Genomic DNA, 17939 nt, shown 5'->3' on the forward strand with positions numbered 1-17939 from the left:
GAATAAATATATATATATATATATATATATGTATGTATATATATATATTGATGTACTCCAGAGAGGGGAGCAAAGAAACTTAACACCTTAACCTGGAAACAGTTTTAAAATTATACATTTTTACAGCTCTCTTTCCCTCTTTGCCTCTAAATAAAGCAACTGTTGCACTCGCCGTAAGTCAAAACAAAAAACAAAACAAAAAAGGAAAAAAAACAAAAAAAACGTCTCAGAGACACTCGCTCGACGGTTGGAACTTCTCAGCCGTGATTTTTGTTCTCGTGTCGTCGACGTCCATTTCTCCTTCCTGTCCGCAAGCGACAGCTTCCCTTTGGCTCCCTGTTCCGATGTCCTGGGCACTCCTCCATCTCTCCGGGCGGGTGGAGGAGGTGGAGGAGACCGGAGGGAATGGATGAGGGGAGGTGGAAGGAGAAGGGAGGGAGAGAGGGAGGGAAGGCTGCCTGAAATATAGGCCAAAGCGGTGGTGGCGTTTCCATGGAAACAGTGTTCACAGCAGTCACTGACATCATCGGTACGGAGAGAGGCAACTGGGAGGATGGGAGGAGGGATGGGGGGTTGGGGGGGAGGGGGGGGCGCAGAGAAACTCATCCTGATTGGACCGGACCTACACGCGGTTCTCCCCGCCCACTCTGGTCCTCCGCATCATCCTGAGGTTTGGACAAAGGGAGAAGGAAAAACTCTAGAACGTTTTACCGCAACAATGGCACAAAAGCCCGGGCATGAACGATGGCGCTAAGAACTTCAAATTCACAATTATATGTACACACACACACACACACACACACCTTCTGTTCTGGGGGTCCATGTGGTCCAACAGCGCCTCCTGCGACACTCTGAAGTCCTCCAGGGGGGACTGGTAGCGGGTGTCGAAGGAGCCCTCCCTGCCCCTGTAGGCCTGGGCCTGGGCCTGGGCCGTGGCCGGGGCCGGGGCCGTTGCCGTGGCCGTGGCCGTGGCCGTGGCCGTGGCCGTGGCCATGGCCATGGCCTGGGCCGTGGACGTGGCCTGGGCCGGGGACTGCGGCAGCGGCGACACGGTGGAAGAGGCTGAGGATGTTGAGCCCGAGTCCACCAGGCGCTCGCGCCCCGTCTGGGCCACGACCGACACCGGCGAGGCCCCGGCACCCAGGAAGGGCGAGAGAACTTCCCCGTTCTCGTCCTGCCGCGGACGAATACACATATGCTCAGTCTAGAGCCCTTTCTGGAAGGTGGCAGTATTACAGGACATGGCCAGTCGTGCTAACACTCTGGACAGTATAGAAACTCTTGTGGGGTACGTACACGTTTTACCAAGACACATACCGGTGCACCGACACACCACACTGCACGTATAAAAGGACGGCGCACCCCAACATATGGTGCTATTTCTGTTCGGTAAAGGGCTAAAGCCTCTGAGCCGGGGTATTTCAAGGTATATCTCAGAGACCAGGACTCACCCTGCCCCTGACGATGTCGATGTGGACCAGCAGAGAGGCCAGCTCCAGGTCCTCGTTGTAGCTGTTCTTCAAAGGAACAGACCGATAACCTGGGGAAAAAAAAGAAGAAGGAGACACGGTTGAGCTGGGTAACAATTTGCACCCCGCCGTGCATTTCCCGGATCCCGGATTCCCAAAGGGTGCCTGGGCGAGGGGCAGCTCACCTGTCTGGAGGCCGTTGATGGGGAAGGTGGCCTGAGCCACGAAGTTGGGGTCGTTGAACATGTCGATGTCGTTCACCACGAAGCGCAGGAAGGCGAAGGCCGAGTTGCCAACGGTGAAACGGAACGCCTTTCGAGGCCACGTGGGGTTCAGGCCGTTATCAGCTGTTGGGAATAGAGAGAGAAAATGTTAAAAAAATAATAATAATAATAATTCTAAAAAATGTCCCAGGACGAGGCATAAGGAGAAACCATTCCACCAAATCTGCTGCCACGACATTTCAACTCTGTAACATATGACAGAATGTTTTTCCCTTTACGCTCCCGTACTCGCTGGGCTCTTTGTACAACTTCCTGTTTTTCTATGACTAGATAGGAAATCATATGAGTGGACGTGTCCACCGAGCGCCTCACCTCCAGAGTCAGTCTTTTGCTTGGTACTGTCGTACTCTGCTCCGCAGACCTCGATCTCGATCAGCGGACTCACGATGCCGCGCCCGTGCTTGGGAAGGTGGCGTGCCCCCAAAACCTGGAAGGACAAATTCATCAGTACACAGTTGTGTGTGTGTGTGTGTGTGTGTGTGTGTGTGTGTGTAAATTGCCACATCACTTCCAAATCAAAAACAAAATCAGGAGTATTTTTTAAATTAATTATGATTTTTTTTTAACCCAGCTCCCTGCTTCCTTTAGGACAGCACCACCCTCTCTACCTCTATCTCTATGGTGACGGGCTCCAGGCCTCGCAGCGTGAGTCTGTCGAAGGGGTCAAAGTATTCGTCCCTCATGATGGGCGGCTGCAGGACGTAGCCACTCCGCCCGTTCAACATGAACAGCGCCTGGTTCATCTGCATGGGCTTGTCTGGGAGCGGGAGATAAAAGTAAGGGGAGTTTACCCAGCAGCCTCCAGCAAAAACTAATAAAGTCACCTCCCTACTGGCCTAAAAAAAAAAATGGGGGGGGGGGGGGGGGGGGGGGGGGGGGCCTACCTGCAGTTTGAAAGTTGAGGGCGACCAGCTGGGACCCGCACAGCCACATGGGCAGTGGGTCGTAGTTGGAGGAGTCGAGCCTCTGGCCCCTGGGGTAGATCCTGGACAGCTGCAGCCGGTTGTACTGCAGGAACTTCTTCCCCTTGATCTTGTTGACGTACTTCTCCGCCTTGGTCTCGGGGAAGGACGACATGTCTCGAAAACAGGCTCGCTCCGTGCCGATTTCTGGGAAAGGGCGTCAGGTGAGAATGCAAGACACAGTTAAAGGAGCCATCTCCGCGTTGTCTCGATCCTACTGTGTTGGTGTGTGTGTGTGTGTGTGTGGGGGGGGTGCCAGGTCCTTACTGTCTTCGTCAAAAGGCACAGGCCTGCAGTAGATGACCAGGTCAGAGAGTTCCAGTGCAATCTTCTTCCTCCTCTCCATCATCTTCCCCTCCTCCAGCTGAGAGCGGAGAAACACAGCATTTCACATGCGGCCGGAGCAGCGGGGTTGATGTGGAATAACCGGTTATGATGACCATCAATCTTGTTAAAATACAATTTGATATCTGTTTATCAATATAAAAATCGAAATCAGAATCCAACATATATTCAGTAAATTGAGATATGTGGGAACTTCTAGTTTTTCCAGTAAAACAACATTGTTTCTGGCGACTCATAGTTAAATAATAAGTTACATAAATAAAATAATTTGATTTATTTTCATCAAATACAAAACTGAACCATGACATCACGAGTTTTCAATTTATTGACAACACAAGACAGCTGAAAGATGATAAAACTATATTACTGAATTTGCTGACCAGCCTCAGCAGCCACAGGAAATCACGTTGCTTAAAGGCTCGACCTTTGACCCGGCAGCTCGGTAACAAACGGGAGGAGACAACGTGGTCCGAAAAATATCACTGCTTGACCAAACCTCCACACCCCACCACCCCAAAGAAAGCAGGGCTTGATGAATGAGCCAGTGTACGTAAAGCAACAACGTGCGTCGGCTTGAAGGGCGACAACAAAGCCCGGCGTGAGGTCAGATGCAATCATTTTCCGTCCGCCCATGTTCTCTTACCTTGGCCTCAGACGTCATGGTGACTTCACGGATCTTCAGCACCCACTCCTTCAGCTCCTCCTGGCTGCTGGCAGCGATGTCCAGCACCTGGCCCGCCCGGGGGGACGTAGCCGGCACCAGGGAGAAGACGTGAGGCCGGCTGCCCTTACCATCCGGCCGCACGACTACGGGAGGACCACAGCGAGGGAGAGGGGAACAAGTTAAGACGAGGTTAACCTTACTAGATTTAGGATGATGAATGCCTGGTCACAAAAATTTTTTTCATGGGAATTTGAAACCAATGTTATAAATTTTGCCATAAATGTGAAAACAAAACATTCATCATCAATCAAACATTTTCCATCAGGTGGATTCAGGAAAATGAACCCTCTATGTGAATTTCTATATTCCAATATTCAAAACCAATAAATGTTTTGGTAGTATGTGTATTATTATGCCATTATAGGCCTCCGCTATGATAGTGGCATAAAATGAACAAACAAAAGACAATTAAACTGTTAATCGCAAGTATTTGCTATGTATATTATAATGACGATGAACCGTCAACTAAAATATCATGAGCCTGGCTGCCCCAGCCTGACTTACTTTAAAATGGAGATTTTATTTCCTCCCCATCTGAACAAAATGTCATTTTGCATTAAAATGTACTACAGTCAAAATTCTAGCATTATAAAGATATATTAATTCATTTTCGAAAAAAACAACGTGTCAAAAATACGCTTAATATGAAAGCAGTCGAAGGAGAAGGCATGGGATATAATTCAGTTATTATTCATATGAGTTAGTCCTTCCCTGGCCACTAGATAGCGCCAGAGAGCCAGGCTGAGTATCGACACCAAGGGGCCAAAGTGCTGCAGGGGAGTTATTGACTGGATTACGTGTCAACAGATTGTAGATACAGCTGAGGGGGCGTCGAAAACAATGACAAAAACAAAAGATGGAAGAGTTAATTATAGGGGAGCGAAAAGCAACAGGCAACCGAAACGATTGTTAAAAAAAAAAAAAAAAGTGTGTGATCTGAAAAAAGAAAACACAAGAAAGAAACACCTTGCTCTCTAGCAAGGTGACGGCATGCGCCGCAGCAGCACAGGAAGGGGCGTGGCTACTCACCGATCTGACAGGAAGACACGTCCACACTTCCCCTCAACAGATCTCCCAGAGGGCTGTTCTCAGTCATCTCCTGCTGGACGAGTGGAAGGACGACAAGGAGCCGAGTGCAAAACCAAGTTACATTTTGTGGGGTTTTTTTCTCCTCCATTGTGTCCACTAACGTGGCAAACAAAGAGATGTTGTGAGGACGCTTAGAGTGACCAATCGGCTGGAAACCTCAGATTAAGTTCATTCTTTTCTAAAAGATGGGTTAATTGTATTCAGGGGACTTTGGTGACAGATATTTATCACTGGAGTATAAACAGACACAGGTACTTCTCGAGGCCTAATTTAACGAAAAAAAACTGGCTTCGTATTGTGGCGTAAAAGGACCGTGTCACTGTCAAATTTTGTGTTTGCCTGTTTACAAGTCAGCGCACATATTTTACATTTACCCCTAACCCATTTTCCAGTTTTATTGATTCATTTGATCATAATTTGTATTTGTTAATTCCATGTTGGTGTTTCCACAATGGCACTTCGCCCTTTTCAAAAGGAAAATAGAAAAAAATATATGGCAAAATTAACTAGCTTTAAAAAAAACAAACAAATATGTGCTAATATAGTTGTTAGCGAGACAACAGTATAGATTTCAGGCTTCTCACCATAGTGTTCACGGAAAATAAAGAACGCTATGGTCCTTTAAATCCGGCAAAACGTGTTCCATTAAGTCACTGAATCCACGCTTTCTTACTGAGCACAATGGAACTATTTTATCGTACATGTGATATCGCTTGTCGTCAGGGAGACCACAAGATAGAGACTCAAATGTTGAGACTTGCAGCATACAACACGGAGCCTCACAGTTCTGTCCGGCTCCACAGCTGACGGACTGATCTCTTCCACGTAGTTGGCGGGGAACCACAGCTGCTTCTTCCCTCCACAGTCACCTTTCCACCTGGGAGGAAAAAAAAATTGAAAAACACGCGATAATGAATACCATTATCCTGAATATAGTAATGCAATTATCAAAATTTGTAATACACTGGATTCAATTCTGTTAAAATCATTTTATTTATTTTTAATCAAATCTTTTGTTTTTATTGAATCGTTAATATTTTGCCAAAATGTTAGAAGTGGACGTACTTTGGCCACATCCCACACTGATGAGCGCTTCATTGTGAACAGTGCCCTGCGGAACCGGATGATGAATGCCACTCAACTCCAGGCACATTTAAGGGAGGTGAGAGGCACCCAAGCTTCACATCAGACCATTCGAAACCGTTTACATCAGCGTGGTCTGCGTGCTAGACGACCTGCAAGGGTACCTGACCACACCACCAGGCACAGCCATCATCGTCTTGCATGGGCCAGGGAGCATTTACACTGGACGAGGGACCAGTGGCCTCAGCGCTGTTCTCTGATGAAAGTCGATTCACGTTGAGCAGAAATGATGGCCGGCAACGATGTCGGAGACGTCAAGGAGAGCGCTATGCGTCAGCCACTGTTGTCACCGGACGAGCTTTGGTGGTGGTGGTGTTACAGTGTGGGCAGGTGTGTCTAGTCAATACAGAAGTGCCCTACACTTTGTGAATGGTACAGTGACAAGCCCATACTACCTGAATAACATCATTAATCCAGTCATTGTGCCCCTGCCTGAACAACACAGGCCTAATTTCATCTTCATGAACGACAATGCTCCAGCTCATCGAGGTCGCATCATTAGAGAACGGCTGCTGGAGACTGGGGTACCTCCATTGGAGTGGCCTGCACTTTCTCCAGACCTGAATCCCATAGAAAACCTATGGGATCAGCTGAGTGGCCGTGTAGAAGCTCCTAACTCTGTACCCCGGAACCTCAATGACCTGAGGGCCGCGCTTCAAGAAGAGTGGGGGTCCACGCCTCAGCAGACAATAAGTCGACTTGTGAACAGCATGAGACGTCGTTGTCAAGCTGTAATTGATGCTCAAGGGAACATGACAAGTTATTGAGATATTGACATTTTTTGTTGTGGTAAACCCACCACTGTTGTTGGCTTTTGTTTCAATAAATTGTTTGAGATGAGGAAATCACCATTGCATGCTTCTACTTAAATGCCCTACTTTCATGATATAATATCAACTTTTTACATTTCCATAAATTTCACCCGAAAGCCAAATATCCCTAACTTTTTGTGAGTAGTGTATATACACATAAGACGCTGCATTGACTGCTTCGGATCGTTGCTGCGATACGTCAACGTCGCCGCCATACAGGAACAGGCAAGACTGGCCCGTTAACAAAGACAAGTAAACGGGGGAGCTGTGGTTTTTCTGGATCAAAAGCACTATAACATTTATATTTCTCAACCGATTTCAATGAGTCGTTTTTATATTCAAGGGTTTATGAGCTACCTGGAGTAGATTGCTCCATCGCACACCATTTTGGTTAATGGTTGCACATTGGTTGACGCACTTCCTGTGACGCACTGTTGTAAATCCATCATTTTCCTGGGAGGTCGTAGCCGGTGCCGGTCCAATTGCATAGTGATATGGAGGCTTATAGTGAATCAATCTAACTGCCGATGGTGCCATTATTCTGTCACAATTACACTGTTTAATCAACATTAACTGCGATAATTAAAAGCAAAAAGATTGTCTATTGCTCCTTTAAAACCAGGGGTTCTCAAATTGGATCGCTGCCCCTTGGAGTCATCGAGGGAATTGCAGTAAAATGATTAGGGATGCAGCCCTGAAGGGGCGAGAGCCCTATTGTTTTTGTTCATGAAAAACTGACGTCAGTAGTCTGTGGATCTCATGGATCCGCTGTACTCCCAAACAAGATGAACAAAATGTGCATTCGGGGCAGTTCCGCCATGCCGTCGTCCAAGTTTGATCCGGATCGGTCCATTATTGTGTAATAGTTTAGTAAAACATTGTCATCCGTTCAACGCGCGTGCATCCACCGGTGATGGCTCGCACTTTAAAAATTTGTACATTTGAGTAGGTTTATAAAACACATTATTTTTGTGAAGGCAGTTTTCTGTTGATTTACAAAGTGCAATAAAATAATTGTGTTCCCCAAAATGGATGAATAATCGTGATAAGTAATCGCGTCACAATATTATAATAATATTATCACAATATTGAATAAAATAATTGTGATTATCATTTAAGCCATAAACCAGCAGACCTACTTCGGAATGATAACCACAGTTTGTTGCGGTGTAGAAAACCCACCGCCCAAAGATAGAATTACATTGTAACCAAGCCGGAAAAAATAAACTTCTGCAGTCACAAAACACACCAGAGCAGAGAGCCAAAGCACACCCACTGAACTTTAACAAAGGGCCACCTACCCTGGACCCCACGTATTGCTGAGTGCAGCTAGATTTATTTATATTTTCTTTACACAGACACGTTTTTTGGGGTTGGGGGGGTTTAACATGTTTTACCTTTTTCCCCATTTAATATATTTACTCAAGTCCACTAATGATGGTATGTGGTTATCTTTAGGCAGATAAAGTACATGTGACCTTGTCACATGGAAAAGTATTCACATTTCTTACAATGGTTTCCTCTCCCCTAATTACGTCCTGATTGAATCCTCTGTCTTCCACTCACCATCCTCCCTCCTGCTTGTCCACATTAGAGATGATGGCGTTCTTGGTGAAGGAGAGCTCATCATCTCTCTGGGCCTTATACTCGTACATGGCCCTCACTGTGCACTGCGGAAACCAGGGAAGACGCCAATCAACACACAAGTAAATAGACGGCTTAAGATGTGTGTAACGAAAAAAATATATACTGTATATAAAAATATGTAGACTCCTCCGTACTGAGCACCCACCTTGAACGTGGGCATTTGATTTGCCTCTACGTAGAAGCCCGGGTTCCTCCCCTCGTACAGGGATCCGTAGTCTGGCTCCTGTTTGACAACAGATTGGCCGTCAATAAGGCTCATTCACAATTCAGTAAATCACTACCACGTCAATCAAGTCCATTGAAATGTGCTTCAATGCGGCTTCTAAAAACAGGAATATCAGATGCCAACCTAAAAAATGAAAACAGGCCCACAAAACATACAGAATAGGAGACATCAGCCAGAATTTTACGGTGTCAATGTAGTATGTTTGTATTGTGCTTTAACTCTCAATAAGTCCAACCTTGTAAAATAACGATTGCAATTAAATAATTGTAAGTGAAATAATATATGAAATAAATAACTAATACTATTAATAATAAAAACAATAAAATATCAAAAATAAATTAGAATAAAATAATGAATATAAAAAATAGAAAAGGGTAAATTTTATAATGATAAATGAACCTTTATATAAAAATGTTGATACAGTACTAATGATGATGATACAGTGCTTTTTTATAAATTGTGTACAATTATAATTGAAATGTGCTAATCATTGCACTGCTCTTATGTGTCTGCATCATTGCTCAAAAGCCAATTTAAAAGTCAGTTCCTGAGGCAGTCCTGCAATTACACATTATAATTTTAAATTAATTATAATTACAATGTTAAAGCGGCACTTTGTAACTTTTGGTATGTATTTGGGATTTGGCAATTTGGGATATTGTCATAAAACTTGGTCTGGTGACCGATAAATAAATTATTTTACCAGACAAATTCTAACCTTATCAGTGAAGTTTTAATAACAGTCTATGTTACAAATACAAATATAATGTACACCTAGGTTAGCGGCCCTTGCACGGACCTCGCTGCTTCAGCGAGCACTCAGTCCACGTCTCCACTGGAGCCTTTTCTCCGGGGGAGCCGTGGGGAAAGAGGCTGGGAGAGGGACGGGGCCAGGTACCAGATGTGCTCAGCCTGGCAGATCAGCTTGCATCCGCGAGTCAGAGGGTGAAACAAACCCTGAGGTGCAATAAAAGTGAGGGCCGGCGCATGCCGGCTGAGGTAACGGGGCCGGGCACATCACTAGCCCGTCTCATCCACGCCGTCAGGGAGGTGGTGTGGCTACGTTTTGTATGAGCATTGTTACCGGATTTTGACCAGCAAGTTTATAATACATATATATATTTTTAATCATTTTTGCCAGGCAAAAAAACTGTAATTACCGAAGCCAAACATCAAGGAAGTGACATAGTGCCGTAAAGCCAAAGTTACATAGTGCAAGAACAAGCGTTGGGGGTTTGGGTGGGAATGAAAGAGGTGCCATTCTCCATATTACAAGTCAGTGCACCAAAATTATTTTGAAGCTGTTATTTTAAAGTTAAAAAAAAAAAGTTACACAGTGTTGCATTAAGTGGAGGAACTATTTTATTTCTTCAAGTAAAATAACAACAACAACAAAACCAAAATCAGCTTCGTCTGAATAAGAAGTAACAGACGCTCCCCTGCCACTCACCGCAGTGCCGATCTTCTCCAGCGTGTCCTCGTTGATGGGGTACCGCAGCTTCATCTTGCGGTACAGCGGATGCTTCTCGTAGTAGCTGATCAGATCCACCAGGCTGTCAAATTCAGACGTGCCCAGCACCACCGTCTGGCCCTCCTGCTGCACGCGGCAGTGCTTGATCTTACCCTCAGCCCTGGGAAGGGGTCCCCGAAAAATAACACATCAGTCCCTGTCTCCATTTCATGGATCGGAAATAATGCCAAACATTTGAGATGATAATGTATATCCGAGATGTAGAAGGGAAACGCCATCATTTATTCGGTGATGGGAATGGAGGTACTGACCGAAAAGAGATTGCAAATGAGTTGGGCTCCGTCCTTTTCCTGACGAGGAAGGCCCCGTCCCGTGGAACCCGCATCAACATGTTCTCGGCGTGGCTCCTGGACAGGTTTGCATGGTACCACCTGCCACGCAAACACAACACGGGAAAGTTCATTTACATTCCTTAAATATGAAATTATTTTTTGACTGAATAGGTAGAATCTGATAAAAAAGAAATAAATAAAGACACAAAGAGCAGTAACAACCACATGTCAAGTTAAAATATATTTTTCAAAAGAGTTGGAGAGGGTATCGATGAGATAATCATGAAAATGTATAATTAAGGCCCTTCTTTAAAAGGCATTATGTGGTAACTTAGCCACTGAGTTTGCTCATGCAATAACACCCACATTTTTAATAACTCACTAAATTTTGTAATAAACATCTTGAATTTAACACGTAATAATTCTTGCCACATTTTGTAGTAATCTACAATAATTTGATGGATGTAGAAAAAAGTGAAATTTGATATAAATTAAGATAGCAATGTTGATGTGTGAAATTACATAATGCGTTGAATTATTACATGATCAAAAAGTTGGAACCCCACAATACCTAATAATCACCACATTATGTGTCATTACAAAATGTGGAAAAATATATTATGTATAGCGTTGCGATCCTAAACCACAAAATGAAATAAGTTACTTTCAGTATGCTGGTGCTATTGCATAATAAATGTCAAATTGATCACATAAGTTTTAAACGATGCGATGTTACGGGGATATTCCTCACTGGATAAAATCTGTGAACTACCACCACCTCTTTAATCTCAAATGTTTGGGAACGCCCGGCTTCTCGGGGACTCACTCCTTGCTCTCGTGGGCGTTTGTCTGAGGCACCGGCTCCGTCAGCTTCATCTCAAACTCGTTGCAGCGCAGCGCCACCTGCTGGTAGTGGGTGATGAGCGCGAAGAGCGTGTCGAACACCAGGTTGTCGGTCAGGTAGAACTTGGGGCTCCCCGCCTCCTGGCGAGAGTGAATTCGGCAGTGCTGCACCCGCCCCGAGCGCCTGCACCCGGAGAGATAACATCGGTTGTCTTTAGGTTTTTGGGGCTATTCCCTATTCCGGACCAGATCATTTTAAGCCCTACGCTGAACTGTGGATCAGTATTGACGCCATTTCCCATATTAACCTTGAACGCACGACCCTTTGAGTACATACATGCGTTGCGGTTGACATGATATGGATTGATTAACGGCAGGCTGAATCCTCTAATGCAGAGCGATGCGGATCGCAAAGCCATTCGGCGCAATTGATCTTCGAGCCCGACGCCCTCCACTACGCACGAATTGGAGTGTTCACAAAGACTGCGCGTGAGATAGGTTTGATAGTGAACTGAAATGTACTTATGGACCATTCCACAAACACAGCACACATCTTCATTTGTTCTTTGGTACGATCAAAACGTATGTCTGTTTGGAAGCATCCTGGAAGGCATCAGGCCAGTGGTGGCCGACTAGGTTTTGCCAACCGTGGCACAAAAGCTTAATGTTTGACCAATATTCTGAACAAAATTCATAAATACAGGCTTAATAAAGACGTAAATGCAAAAATTACATTACATTACCTTTTTACATTACATTGCATTTAGCAGACGCTTTTATCCAAAGCGACTTACAATTATTCAAACACCGACGGACGCAGCCATCAGGAGCAATTAGGGGTTAAGTGTCTTGCTCAAGGACACTACAGCATGCTAGCAGGAGGAGCCTGGGATCCAACCAGCAACCTACAGATTACTAGATGACCAGCTCTACCTCCTGAGCTACCATCACCATTGGTACAAATCTTTATTTGTGCCATGTGCCAGCCCTCAAGCCGCAGGTTGGTTTCAACTACAGTAGAACAAACGATTGTCCAACTGGATTATTAACAATCTATAATGACCAGAGAACATGCCACCTAAACGGAGCTCTTGCTTTTTATTGGCGCATTTGGCTTAAACGCGCCATGAAGAAAGAGCGTTGGCGCATCCTGAGTGGTGGCGTACTAAGTATTACTACAAGCTTGTACAATCATCCAGCGTACTCTAGTGTGCGAGTAAAAAAACAAACGATGAATTCTCAGACCTGTTCGTTATATCGGTGCACCAATTGAAACCATTAGCTCATGATGCATTGTGGGATACACTTGCCAGCGTGGTGTGCAGTGTTTGTAAATTAAGATATTTCACCGGATATAGCACATCCTGGTACTTTTCACCTTATAATAGTTTATCACACACTAAATATTAATTTGGAGTAGTAAATAGTATTCTAGTATGCCATTCCGAGTTTCTCTTCTCTTCCCTTTTCTTGGGTCTTTTCCACAATGGATTATTTAGACACCGCCCAGAAGTCTAGCCATAGGCATGAGGCATGTGGATCCAGTTTAGCAGTCACCATCTGGTGGACCTGAATTATGCAGAAATAAAGGGGCTATGCATGCTTTCCAAATTCCTCATTGGTTGTTCATCAGCTCTTTTTCCAACAACAACAACAACAACAGAATGAAGAATTTAAGAAAAGCTTTGTGAATGAGGCCCATTATGTCTTTGCAAAGGTAGCCTGAACCAGAAAGCCTGAAAATTTTAAGCTTAAGCACTATCATTTACGCTACAAAAATTGTTTATCACAACACGATAATATCTCATATTTAGCACAATAAAATAAGGCTGGGTGATAATGAAAATAAATAAATAAAAAGATTTTGTGGAAACAATGCCTCGATATAGATAATTCCACAATATTTTTTAATTCTCAGCCCTTTTACAAAAGTCCATTAGCTCATGTAGCTACGTACTCCTGGAAACAAGATAAATATTTCAAGACATTTTAAAAAGCCTCCCGGCACAGTACCAGAACGACAGCGTGTAGTCGCCCACGAAGGTCTCACTCTCCCGGACCAGGAAGGAGCCGTCGGGCGCTCCGGTCTCCAGGCAGTACTCTGACAGCAGCCGCTCAGCAATCTGCCGCCCGTCCCGCCCCGCACCCAGCTTTCCATGGAACCACTTCTCCGTCACGTGCTGGTCCATCCCGTTGGACACCTGAGAGGGAGGACGAATAATGTAAATATTTATAAAAAGCGATTTCACTCGTGGTCGCTTTTGTATCCTGTGAAGACAAGTCTCCTTCGAGCAATAAAATCATATTATTCTGGCATAATTTTTTTCGCATCCAAAAATATGAATCCGGCCATCAGTAGAAAATATACAAAACAAAAAGTATAATTTCAGTTGATAAATGGATTAAATAGTTGTGATGTTGGAAATTAAATGATTCATCTCCAAGCCAATCCCAACAATGCAAAGAATAAAAAATAGTGACAGACAGACAGATTTATGGTTTAAAAATAAAAACGTAAGAAAAAAAGAGCGGCTGTCATTAAAGTGACTGCAGCTGTAATAAAATGACCTGAGGAAGATGTATATACAAGGTATTTACAGAAGAAATTGAACAAGTACGCTAATAAAGTAAGTGTGGCAGACAAGGCGGAGTGGTTAAGCCAAGTGGTGACGGCTTCTTTCATTTATTTATTTATTTATTTCCCCTGCTCTTTACATCTTGACTTGAGCTGGTCAGGACTCCTCACCTCTCTGTGCTCCTCCTCATCGTCATTGCCCTGGTTACTGGATGTCTCCTCCGAGTAGTAGATCTTACTGCTGGTCAGGACAAAGAAGTGAGGGTACCACTCCTAAAAAAAATTAATAAAAGATTTTTCAGACCTTGCTCCGCACCCGGTGATTTAATTCTATGAGCAGTAAAGACAATGGAAGGTTCCTTGTACACACATGGTTGATGGGGTCCTCCAGAAACAGGATGCCATTTTTGATGGAGTTGCTGATGTCGTTCTCAGAGTAGGGGGTCGAGGTGGAGACCTCCTCGTAGGCGCTGCCCTCAGCGAGCTTCTTATGCTGTAGGAGGAGGAGGAGGAAGGGGTGGCGGGACTGTGAAAACGGGGAGGTGGATAGGGGGGCAAAAAGGAATAGGAACACACGGCAATAACATTTAGGTTTGTCGTTCTCGCGACCTCTGACCTTGATTAAGATCTTCCTCTTGAGCTGGTTGGGAGAGGGCAGACCGTCGGCGGAGATGTCCACGGCTTTGGTGAGCAGCATGTCACCAAACACCTTCTTGAAGTAGGTGGCCATGTTCCTCTGCTGCACTATGCTACAGTGGTCCTCGATGGAGAGGGTGATGGGATAGCTGCGGGAGAAACCGAGCGACGGCAAAGACGGGGTCACATTCTCTATTGTTGCGAAAGGGATGCAGTTTTTTTTAACAACACCCAGACTAGAACAACAACAAAGTTAGTCATGCAAGCTCTTTATCTCTCCTCAGAGACTCACTCTGACGTGACAAAGGCGTGCTCTTTGATGGTCGTCAGGACATCGCAGAACTTGATCTTTGTCGTCAGGGTGTGTCCATGGTAGATCACTGGCATTCCATCTGGGCCATCCCAGCAGTCCACTGGAGATACAGAAACCGAAACATCAGACACACACACACACACAGACACACACAGACACACACAGACACACACAGACAGCGCATCTGACCTGGTTGTTTTAGATTTAAATTTTAACCAAGCTCCTGATTTATGTACTTTACTTATGTTCTTTGTGAGGCCCTTTATCAACATGATAAAAAAAAAAAAAAAAAAGGCTATATTATCATTGATTAGGGGTCCAGCCGCCACCCATTTTTCTCGGCGTAAAAGCATCGGAAACACGACGACGGCAGAACACACAGGGAGGGTTCAGTTTGATCACATTTACATTTAGTCATTTGGCAGACGCTTTTATCCAAAGCGACTTACAATTGTTCAAACACCGATGGACACAGCCATCAGGAGCAATTAGGGGCTAAGTGTCTTGCTCAAGGACACTACAGCATGCTAGCAGGAGGAGCCTGGGATCGAACCAGCAACCTTTAGATGACTAGACCACCAGCTCTACCGCCTGAGCTACCATCCCCTACCATCAATACCGATGTATGTTCAGACCAGAAGTTTGTGGAAAAACTGTCGTAATTTAATTTGTTTCAGGAGCAGGGCCACGTTGTGACATGGTTACCCGAAGTTCAAGCTCGGTCGTTCGGAAGTGGTTTCCCTCCAGCCACTTACTTGCGAGTACGACACCGAGGGGGGAGAAGGGTCATTGACCTTCGTGCACGGAGCGTAGCTGCTTCGTACTCCTTTCTGCTTTCCTTCATATTCCTTTCCACTCATTCCTTTATATTGCGGATACGTCCAAACCCAAGATGACTCCAGTCACTGTTTTGATGACTCATAACTTCATTTGACAGAAAATGAATTACTTGGGACTCGAGCGGAAGTGGAAGATAAAGACTTCTGACTTGACTCAAGACACGATGACTCGAATGGAAACCATTACACAAAAACGCAATCAGCCAACAGAAAGGCCGTTTGGTCGGGCTCGGTAGTCTCCCTCACCTTATGTTGTCGCGGCTCGGTAGCAGACGGCCAAATTTTGTAGTAATCCGTGAATGGTGCCGTCGTGCAATTTGAGACGTCCATCAAACACAATTTGGGGTTTAGAAAGTTGCAAGTTTTAAACGAGGGACGTGGGGTTTTTTTCTCTTCCGTGTTAAGCTGTCTGCTAAGAGCCACTCTGCTCCATGTTTGTTGACATTCGTTCCCACGCGCAGATAACGTCAAGCCCGGTGACTCATAATGAAATCACGTATCACATATTGTCGTAAAGCAGTTCTGCTTTTGATTTGCGACATAGTGATAGAATCTGTATAAAAGTCGGACCGGTATCGGTCATTATTTGACTTTTTTGACCACATTCGGATGGCAGTTATGCAGCGGATGTGTCGAAGTATACTAAACAAAAAAACATTGATTATTTATCCTGTACTATCTTTTACACTACATTTAAGTAACTCCCCAAATTAAGCGCAGAAGTCCGACGAGGCATTATAAATGTGTGTTTGTTTGTTTACACTCGCGTTTAGACACAGACACGGCTCTCCAAGCAGGAAGCCATGCTGCATTCATGGGAAACTTGGAAAACTCATTTTTTTGGGAGTGATGATGCGCTCTGTGGAGGTCAGGGGGAAAAACAAAAACAAAACATCATCTTTTACATTTTTTTTTTAATCCATAAAAAAGTTCTTTGTGTGTTTATTCCTATTTATCCGTTTGGTTATAAGTTAGATGTTCTCAAATATAGAACATTTTATAAAATATAAGTTTTTCAAATTGATTAAAAGATTTTGCACTGCACCGCAGGAAGTTCTAAGAACCATTGGAAGAACAGACCTTTTGTTTGTGTCCGCACTGCGTCATCGAGGAAAGATCATTATTCTTAAAACAACGTTCTTAAGGGATATTTAAACCGAACGCCAGAAGAGCAACATGCATAAGTGCACGTTAATTGGTCCAGACGTAGGTCCACAGTGTTTTTAACTTTGTCATTTGTGCTGTGTTTCACAGAACCCGGATAACTGTAATACGTACCTAAAACGACTAAACTGGACCCCGGGTATTGCTGCCTGCAGCTATATTTAAAGGCCCATCATGTAGGGATGGATCCCCTATTGTATTTGTTCGAATTTTTATTATTCTCTCAATTTCTCGTGCTAAAAGTGTCCGGAACAGGAGGACCGCTAAAGCTACGAAGACGGTTGAGGTGTCGTTAGACTCGGGAAGTCACAGACATCTCGATATAACCCCATGTTAGATGCACCGTTGTGTTCCTCCTTACTTTGCCGGATTCAAGGTAGTTGTAAAATACAAAATTGGCGAGTGCATGATGAGTTTCATATTCTCGGAAAGAATTGGAAAAACAGTATAATGAAAATTGTAAATAATGGAAAACATTTTACAGTTTCATGGAATAATAAAATTAAAACTACTAAAACTACTAAAATTTGGACACAAAAAAACTTGAATCCACAGAATGTGACAACTGACAACTAAGACAACTAACAACTTAGAGTCCACCCCGACAGTGCGAATGAATGATGCATTCATGTAGTAGAAACTTGTCGGAAATCTACAATCTAAAAAAAAAAAATTTGATTCAAAAAGATCTTGTGTTATAAATGTACATTTTTTGGACATTATGTGAGTTTTGTCATGTATGTCATTGCTGCTGCAACTCTAGAAATCCCTTTGGGGATTCATAAAGTACCTTTATCTTTGAAATTGTAATAAATCACAGATGTAACCACAGATGTAAACGCTTCAAAATGTAATTTGTCACTAACACATCTAAAATGAACCCTGCAGATATATTTTTAATTATTATTAGTAGTAGTTGTATTGTAATTGCGGCGATAGATTTACAGTATGCTTATGCCATTTCCCTAGTTTCACACATACACCTCACCTAGAGTCAGAACAAGCTCGAAACCTTTAAACTGGAAGAAGCACAGGTTTACATCAGCTTTATTTACTCGAGCTGCA

General features: G+C 44.1%; 1 protein-coding gene across 1 annotated transcript in view; it reads right to left on the bottom strand.

The window, feature by feature from the left end:
- Positions 1 to 622: 622 nt before the first annotated feature.
- plcg1 (phospholipase C, gamma 1) overlaps positions 623 to 17939 on the bottom strand; it is a gene marked incomplete at its 3' end in the record, with an annotated part of 28638 nt that continues 11321 nt past the window's right edge. Inside the window, exons 13-33 of the mRNA XM_080015314.1 lie at positions 14851 to 14971; positions 14539 to 14707; positions 14293 to 14415; positions 14094 to 14195; positions 13361 to 13548; positions 11331 to 11531; positions 10484 to 10603; positions 10152 to 10332; positions 8621 to 8698; positions 8395 to 8498; positions 5657 to 5750; positions 4814 to 4886; positions 3704 to 3867; positions 2983 to 3079; positions 2638 to 2862; positions 2362 to 2510; positions 2066 to 2180; positions 1655 to 1816; positions 1452 to 1540; positions 834 to 1174; positions 623 to 665 (exon numbers count right to left, since the gene is read on the bottom strand). Coding sequence (XP_079871440.1) covers positions 623 to 665; positions 834 to 1174; positions 1452 to 1540; positions 1655 to 1816; positions 2066 to 2180; positions 2362 to 2510; positions 2638 to 2862; positions 2983 to 3079; positions 3704 to 3867; positions 4814 to 4886; positions 5657 to 5750; positions 8395 to 8498; positions 8621 to 8698; positions 10152 to 10332; positions 10484 to 10603; positions 11331 to 11531; positions 13361 to 13548; positions 14094 to 14195; positions 14293 to 14415; positions 14539 to 14707; positions 14851 to 14971 — 2939 coding nt within the window. The remainder of the gene's footprint in view (positions 666 to 833; positions 1175 to 1451; positions 1541 to 1654; positions 1817 to 2065; positions 2181 to 2361; positions 2511 to 2637; positions 2863 to 2982; positions 3080 to 3703; positions 3868 to 4813; positions 4887 to 5656; positions 5751 to 8394; positions 8499 to 8620; positions 8699 to 10151; positions 10333 to 10483; positions 10604 to 11330; positions 11532 to 13360; positions 13549 to 14093; positions 14196 to 14292; positions 14416 to 14538; positions 14708 to 14850; positions 14972 to 17939) is intronic.

The sequence above is a fragment of the Zeus faber genome (assembly GCF_960531495.2).
Source record: "Zeus faber genome assembly, chromosome: 15".
Classification (NCBI taxonomy): domain Eukaryota; kingdom Metazoa; phylum Chordata; class Actinopteri; order Zeiformes; family Zeidae; genus Zeus; species Zeus faber.